The sequence below is a fragment of the Musa acuminata genome, chromosome BXJ2-11 (genome assembly GCF_036884655.1).
Source record: "Musa acuminata AAA Group cultivar baxijiao chromosome BXJ2-11, Cavendish_Baxijiao_AAA, whole genome shotgun sequence".
Lineage (NCBI taxonomy): Eukaryota > Viridiplantae > Streptophyta > Magnoliopsida > Zingiberales > Musaceae > Musa > Musa acuminata.
Genome location: NC_088348.1, coordinates 7306582 through 7315616, shown reverse-complemented (window position 1 = coordinate 7315616; position 9035 = coordinate 7306582). Strand labels below are relative to the sequence as shown.

Genomic DNA, 9035 nt, shown 5'->3' with positions numbered 1-9035 from the left:
CATGCAGTTCCATCGACAAGTGATCATCTTCTGCTAATCCCCACTCCTGTCGTGAGACATCAACCTCATCCTTCTTCTTCTTCTTCTTCTTCTTCATGATTTGTTCTTCTGTGTCCTCCAGGGGATGGAAGAATGCTGAGAGGATGCAGGAGCGTTGGTGATGCGGTTCAGGTAAGTGAAACTTCAAGGCCTATATATTCTAGCATTCGGATGATTTTGATGAGCAGATTTGTTGTTGCTGCATATCATGAATTCGATGAAAACCATCAACCAACAACAATAAGAGCTGAAGATGCCAACATGGCAGGAAGAATTGTCAAAGACAACATACTCTCGACTGGTTTAGGGTAGAATGAAAAAGGTATTCTCTGAACTAAACCTATCACCTTCTCGACTGATGCAGGTTATCAACGAGGATGAAGAGGCCAAAATCCAGAGGATGGACATAGAGATCAATGACTATCCAGGATCAGGTGCTAATGACCGCCACACTCCAAAGCCACCAGAATAGATCGGCGATGTCGATGATCATATTCACAAGTCGAATCTTCTTGGCTTCCTTTGACATTTGCCATTAGATGGATTCTTGCAATTGCCATATATTATACTGAATGAATAAATTTGGATACTTTAATTTTGTTGCTTCTTTTTTTTTTTTTTTTGGGAGAAAATTGCTTCCTAATTCCTATACACAGACAGAGAGAGAGAGAGAGACTGAGCTTTAAGAAACCCTTCTCGGACACTTGAAAGCATGTAAGGGAGACAATGAGATCAAATGGATTGAATTTGTTGCAACATGGATGAAGTTGCAATGTTTGTAGAAAACTTTTAATTTTCTCTTATATCATTCTAATGTCAGAAAACTTCCATCAATACCTTTTAAATCATAAACCATCCTCCATATTATTAATATACTTGTGGCAGTCAGATCGACGAGAAAATGATGCTACTTATAATGGCCGACAGGCTGATTTCAAACATGACAACTTGAACAATTAATACGGTAAGAGAAAGAAAAAAAAGGGAAAAAAGAAAGACAAACTGTAGCCATACAGTTACAAAAGGAAACATATGGTTAAAGCTCGAACTTCAATGGCATACCTTGCGCGACAGTGACCGAGAATAGACATGCGTAAAACAGGACATTCTCCAACAGGACATTCTCCATGGCACAAAGCCATTCTTGAAGACAATTTGCGTGAATTGTGTTCAAGATTATCAAACCGGTTTCGGCAGCGGATGGCTATAACACCAAAAAATAATTAAAAAAATCAAATACCGACCCGTACTGATCTATATGGTCTGGTACGCGGACTTGGTTGAACCTGTGAATACCGGTTGGTATGTACTGGTCCTACCGGTACTTGAAAACTTATCTTATTCATTCCATCCTGGTAGTCTGACGTACCATCGGCCATGCTCATACATAAATCAGAATTCGGATGAACAGTGTTGGCGATAAAAGAAGTCTGCTTTAGTCGCTTGGATTGTGCCAAAAAGTCCGAAGATTTCGAGACTTCCTGAGATTTTATAACTTTATCAACGTTTTCCTCAAAATCGGCAGAATTTTTTCTCTTTGACCCCGGGTGCAAATTCAATCCTGCAAAACAATGCAACAATCATGGGAACATGAGTCACAATAAGGGGTTCTGTTACTGCTACCGTTGACATTATGACACACAGACACACAATACAAAATCTTGCAGTTCTACATAAAGTTTGAGCTTATTACCACTAAACGTGTTGGATATGCTGGGTTGTGCTTCTAGATTGCCACAATAACATATATCCTGTGAGCTGCAATCATTGGATTGATTGATGCTGCAAATTGGCATAAAAATTTTAACGAATCAGATAATCTACACACAGACAAGCGACAGCAGATTATTCTTAAGATAAGTAAAGAAATTTAAAAAGGGAGGAATAACTGAGTTGCGCAGTCCAAGAATCATGATGAAATTATCAGTGCTAACTCAAATGTAGTAAACTCAAATGAAAAAACATACTGCATGCATATCAGAACAAAACCAACAAACTAAGCCAAACATGGTTGGCCAGTAATTATACTCATTCTTCACTAGTAAGCGTTGGAATGGTTTTCTTATCATTGTGTACCTCTTCTATTTCATTTCTTTGCATGCAGAGTCCCATATCACTTATACACAGTATCCATATTTCTATGTGCTGATGTTTTGGAATTTCTGCACAGTTTTCCTGCAAATTGATTATTTAACAGACACCTATATCCAGAGTCATCCGCATATGCGTAAGAATATTACAAGAAGTCATGTTAAGCTTCTCTAAAAGATTTGCCAATGCTAGATAAAACCAGCGCAGAGCTTCAGCAATGTAAACTGCAGCCTCACTCATTACTAGCCCGACTGCTAAAAATAACTTCTCAATCATATTAAAAATTTAAAACCATAAAAGAGTAATTAGATAAGCATCTAAAACCAGCACCACTTGATTAAAATTTCAGTTCTACAGTCATCCCCTTCCACACAGTTACCACCTCTTGATTAAAGCAGCAATCAAGAAGACACGTTTATACATTCAAATGAAAACTTATGGAACATCTTTATTTCTTTAACAGATAATTAGCTCCTTGATTATAACACTACTCTTGTTGAAATCAAGAAAGTCAAAGATATTTAATGGAATTTTGTGAAATTATTTTATTTTATAATATACGGTTCAAATAATAATTCCCACCAAGACAGAATCAAATAGCCAGGAACTTGTTAGTCCACCATAGCAGGGTTGCTCTTTCCTTGGCTCTCTAGATATTCATGATAAAGAATCCATCAGTTACAACATCTGATGTCAGGTACATGATTCTTTATACATTTAGACTCAGGTACATTATGTTTTGTTAATTAATGAATTCTACAAAATGCAGGATAACTAGTCAACCTAAAAGCCACAAATAATTTTTTATTGTTTCTGATAAAGTCATCATGGTTCATTATCTGTTTCTACTCGCACCACTGCCCTAAAATACTTTCAGCTAATTTAATGCAAGTAAACAATTTATATAGTAATCCCTGAAAGTATTTATATTTGTGCATACTGCATACACAATTTCAAAGTCAGCATTTGCATCTCTTCCGAAAAAAAAAATATCATATTTACATGTATAATCCTCTATACAATCTCCACATATGGTTTTCACTAATCTGAGTTATATCCTTGTTTTTATTTAACATAAAAATTTAAACCTCTTGGTTGGCATGGAACGTAAGATTTGAAGGAACATGTCACAACTTATTGTCAAACTTTCTCTATTTCTTAACACAAAATGTTTCATGGCTATACTTCCCCGGTTAGTGATAAAAATCTAATGTTTGGAGAAGTTAACTAAAAGGGAATTCCTTAATATACATAAACCATTTTGAATGGGCAATGGCGTGACTATCTAGACTACAAGGGAATATATGCATATGCCTAATTCACAAGGTACATATACAAAAATGCCCTCAAGTGGTTTGTACTCTTCCTTATTGTCCTCTTATTCAGATGATGTATCATTGGATACGACTGGGTCACCTTTTGCCACTAATAAATGGCAAAGAAGTCCTCCGAAAACCATGTTTTACAAGATTGACCGATCCTAAAACAGATCCAGGATAAGTTGGGTCGTATCTGACACTGAGAGCATCAATTTTTAATGAAATCTCCCAAACTCATAACAGTCAAGACCAACCATAACACAGCGCATTAATTCTTATTAGAGATTGATGAGGTCCATCACCAGCATTACTAGTGTGATTACTCTAACCTGTGAAAAATTGTCATCTCTGGAGTGGGCCCTGCACAATTTCCCTCTTGGGTTCAAACCACAAAGTACACCACTTGGAGAAGAGTGACATTTGAATCACTATGAGGCCATAGCTTTTTGACTTTCCAGCCCCACGTTAGGGTGTTAGTGCCTCTTTGGACCCTTTGGTGGGTGACATCTAATGATGTCCACCACATGTCATCACTGGTGTGGGAGTAAGTCTGCACTAGAGTGTGCCCCATATGATTTTATTCTTTCGGGTGGATCTCAAAAGGCGACTCCAGTTAGAGGATTAAGTTTTGGCAATATATGAGGCCTTGGCTCTCTAGCTTTCGAACTAACTTGGGACCGAATTGACCTCATCAGATTCCAATTAGCCAAACTAGTTTTGGCTAAGTCACCAAATGTTCAAGTCAGTCCCTGACAATATCAACATCCGTAACTTTCTCAGCCTAAAAAGAAGCACACGCTCCAATTGTCATCCAAATAACTTAGTCCAATTGCAATCCCATGGCTCATCATGAATGTGGTCCTAATCTTCTGAAACTTGCTAAAGAGAGATTTTCAAAATTAAAAAAAAGAAAGAGAGGACAAGCTGGTAAGTCCTCTCCAGCAATGGACCTAGTGATTGTTGATGCCTTGAAGCCACTTACCACCAAACCCAATGGTTGACCTATATCTACTTCTTGTGGTTTCCATTCTAAGCCAAGAAGAAACAGATCTCCTCCAATAATTATGTTCTTCCCCAAAGCTACCATTGTTCTAGGGTTCATCTAAAGTGTTTGTTTTTTGGTTTGCTTTCGATATTTTCCACTGTTCTGGACATTGGTGTCAGCTATATAACTCTAGTGAGTGTATGTTAAATGTTTTTCACAACTGCGCATCAAGCCTGGAAAAGGAGAGAATTTTGTTAGGTAGCTAATAACCAACACAATTTTTGCCAGTCTGTAACAACATGGATATCTAGATAACAATATTGGCTTAATGATAGAAAATGATTCATATAGTCAACAGCAAATAGCTGGAAAATTATGGTTTCTTGTCACTGTAATGCCATTGCTTGAGTAGATTAATGACCAAATTTCCAAAGCTTGTTAGGTAAAACCTAAATATGAAGAGAAAAGATAACAATATCAATATTTGGGTTAACAAGCTCTTATTTGAATCAAAGAACTGCAATTCTTGTTCATATGCCAGGTATGAGAGCTTAGAGTGTCCATTATAATCCATCTCACAGTTCCATATCCATGTAACGTCAGACTTGGGTAGCAACATGACAGTAGATAATATGCAAAAAAAGACAGCTTAAATGGAAATATACTATTAAATAGTAGCATGTACCATTAAATAAGCATAATACCAATAATCCAGACAGCTGAAATTGAAATACAAAACGAAGTTCCAATCATATGATGTAAGCCTAATAATATACCAACATGTAAAAGATGAAATCATTTATAGTACATAATATGCATAAAAGACAAACCTGTACATGTGCTCAACAAAATCATCAATAAGAACAGGCCAAGCACCTAAAAGAATAAAAAAATGAATTATCCCTGCTTAATTATTTCAAATTGCACGTGGGAAACAGAGTTTAAACAGCATTGTTGCCATAATTATACCAAGATAAGATGATACTAATATACACTTACCTCTTGGATCATAGCCTTGAAGATCTTCATTCACGCATCGGCTAAAAGCCAGGAGTTGTTGCCAAGTATCCTCAGATATATTATGCCTCTGGTGTTTCTGAGCTCAATAATCAAAATGAAAAAGGAAAAGTCAAGGACTTAAATGCAATGACTACCAACAAGTTCTCTCATAAATAAGAGCATGTTTAGACTCTTCCAGACAAAAAACCACTTCCACTTTGCTTACTTTAAGATAGCACTTTATTCCCATATTTAAAATTCCATCATTTAGCTCAGAGTTCAAGTTCAATATACTTTACAAACAAACCTTTGTATTGTATATTTGCTACTAGAGGAATGTATAACATGGTAAAATCTGAGCTTATGTATCCAGTTTTATCTTTTCCTTGTATTGTTCTTCATGTATGCTTACAAAGTTTAAATGTCATTTACCAATGAATCAATTTATGTCCTCATAAGTTCAGTTGAAATAAAATTATAAGTTTTAGTTTTGAATTCTCAATAACTCTAGATTTTCCTGGTTCCATTGTTTCCTACAAGAAAATCAATTCTTCAACTGACAATCATATAAACCAACTCAAGCCCCTTTTTCTGCATGCATTTATGCACTCCAAGAACGTATAATTGAACTAGAGATCCTTTGCCTTGCTGATTTACAATAACTAGTCCTCAATTAGTTACCACCTCAAGGTCAATGCAATAAAGATGCTTCTAGATGGCATAGTAACCAAATCCAGCACTTTTTCACAAAGCATCTAGGAATTATAAATACCACCAGATTGCACTTCAACTGAAGTATTGGTAAAGGTTTATCTTCATGAATGTCCTACATAGTTTTTGAGCAACACCACCAAATGTCCTAAGGATGGACATGCCAATATGTAATTCATAACTGCATTCACTTAGCAGAACATGAAAACAAATTACAATTCAAAAGTGAGAAAAAGAATGATAATGAATAGTCAGAAATGAAACAGCATATTGAACACTGATGTCTTGGAGACCAACTAAAGAAAGGCCAAAAGACGATATTGAAGGTCTATGCAACTTTTATGTAGTGATCATGTGTGATATTTTCATACCTCAACAAAATTACACCATCGGTCCAGCATACGGAACCTTCCATTCAAAACCAACCTCCATGCTGTTATGGCCCTATTCACAGCTAAAAATATGTGGAAAGAAAGAGTCAGATAATGTACAACATGGCAAAGAACACCAAGTTACAAATATAGCTACTCAAAATAGTTCACAGAAATGATCTTACTGATATTCTTCTGGCTGTTTTCACGACAAATGAAGAAGACAAAATCATAAAAGCAACTGAACTTAAGAGAATCGACCTACAAAATCATTACAAGCAATAAAAAATTAAAATGGCAAACAGAAATGCGATATACAAAGGATATCACTTATAAATCCACACTCACAGACAAGTCAAGGCATGTCATGAGCTTGTAGATGTCACTGAATATTGTCTCCCTAAATCAAAAACCAGAAATTTATTAGAAAGAAAGTGAAGCATAAATAAAATAACTAATGCTACTGCAGAACAGATTTGCATTGCACCAAAATGGTCACTTCTAGAATATTCTCTTTTAAGTACAAGAACGATGGGTATCCACTTCTACCAGCACTGTTAGGATTAAATATCTCTACTGTACTACACAGTCAATGGCGGTGAACCACAGTGCCAACACCAAATTAATGGGTTACATTGATCTTGATATGGATAACTATGAGAAATTCAGAAGATACATTACAGAAGTTTTGAAATGCTTAATCAAAGAATTTTAAAATTGTCTATTGCTTGCGAAAAACAGAGAATCAAATGAGACTTTTATAAACAGATCTTTTAATCTTGTTGTGGATAAGTGATTGGACCTCCAAGACATGCAAATATGAGAAAACCGAAGCTTGTCCAACCAAGGTATTACAAACAGTTTAGAAAACTTAATAAAAAGAGAAAAAAATACAAGATGCCATGTAGGATGAAGGTATTCTTATATGGTATGGAATGATAAAAACGCAGTAGGCCCCACAATGATGAATCCAAACCCTGGGATACACAGGTTTTGAGTACCAATATGTCATTCAATTCTGTGAAAAAGGTGTCAAATAAAGCTTTTACCAAATGGCATGTGTCAGCTTCAAAACCCTGCAAAGATGATTATTGATTCAAATCGAGTCTACAAGGTAATCACGAATTCCTTCAACCCGTGGTTTTTATGTGATCAGATGGGTACCTGGTGTTGGTGACTCCTATTTATGGAGTGAATTTGAGTGCTAAGTACTTGGCATTGACAGATGGCATGTCCAGAAATATTACAATTGCATTTGATGTTAAAAAACTAATGCATACATGGGAATGAGACATGTATACTCCATTGATCTTAAAAAGAAGTGCAACAAACAGAGGAGCGTCAAGTCTTCAATTTGATTCAGAAAATCTTAAGCATCCCAAAGAAACAAACCTTGTTTGCCCCCGATACTCCATTGATCTTAAAAGCACAGCTAACAGCTCCTTTGAGCTTGAAAGTTCATTATTCGACACAATATCTGCATAAGAATGTCATACAGTCCATATTAGTAAAAAAAACCATTTTTTTATTCAGAAAATTGCACTAAAAAAATTATGACCAGAAATACTCAAGAATCAAAAAAAAAAAAATTTCTTGCTTTACGTTCAAAATTGCAGGTTTTCGAATTAAAATCACTATGGAATAAGCATACTCGAATAGTATTGACATATTCGAATCTTCCAAGATAGTAAGTACACTTAAAAAGAAAAAAAAATCTTCCATCAGTGTGTAAGAGTAGTAATAGACGCCAACTAACATAAGGAGAAACGATCAGAAGCTGATTGCTTCATATCACGATTTACAGCACAGCCACCCCTCTTCTTTCCAAGTATTTCACAAAGAAAGATATCCGAGTCGGGGCCAGAATGCTTCCTATAAGACAAAATTTTCCAGGTAATACACGGGATTCATATACAAATCAACACGAAAGCACTCGATTCTGCGCCCACAGGTCATCTTGCCCCCACAAGACTCCAAAAGATGAACCACTTTCCCGCATCGGGGAGCGAGCGATTTTTTTCCCAAATTACAACACCAAACAAAGGTCCATAAACCAAATCTGTCAAGAAGGATCCCACTCACCGCAGTATCTCGCGAAGACCTCGAAGATGTCAAACCGCTGCGGAGCGGAGGATTCCATGGATCCGAACAACAAGGGTTACGCGAAGTGTTGTCTTGACAGCACAAACCCAGGATCCAGTTCGTCGAATCGAGACGCAAGAGGTCCGAAACCGTCGATCTCCTCTCCGATCGCGTCGATCGGCTCGGAGAGGAGGGTTAGCGGCAGCCTGCGCTCCTCAGTACCAAGATAATATGATAGACTTTGCTGCGGGTCCCAAATTGCGGATCCCATCCAAGAAGAACATGGAGGCAGAAGGCACAGATTATATGTATGGTAAGCAAAGCTACGCGTGTAGAATACATACCAAGTATAATGTAGATATTTTTATACGGGCAAAATTGCACATATACATACTCATTAATTTATCCCTCTTATTATATTTAAATATAATGTCATAT

The 9035-nt window shown here is 36.5% G+C and overlaps 1 protein-coding gene across 1 annotated transcript; it reads right to left on the bottom strand.

Moving 5' to 3' along the window:
• Positions 1 to 1055: 1055 nt before the first annotated feature.
• Positions 1056 to 8871, bottom strand: LOC135627916 (defective in cullin neddylation protein AAR3-like). Its single transcript, XM_065134373.1, has 9 exons — positions 8598 to 8871; positions 7908 to 7992; positions 6864 to 6915; positions 6701 to 6776; positions 6516 to 6598; positions 5434 to 5530; positions 5265 to 5310; positions 1733 to 1821; positions 1056 to 1600 (listed from the first exon to the last, which is right to left on the bottom strand). The coding sequence occupies exons 1-9, from the start codon at positions 8653 to 8655 to the stop codon at positions 1272 to 1274; spliced, it is 915 nt and encodes a 304-aa protein (XP_064990445.1). The 5' UTR covers positions 8656 to 8871; the 3' UTR covers positions 1056 to 1271.
• Between the last annotated feature and the right edge of the window lie 164 nt (positions 8872 to 9035).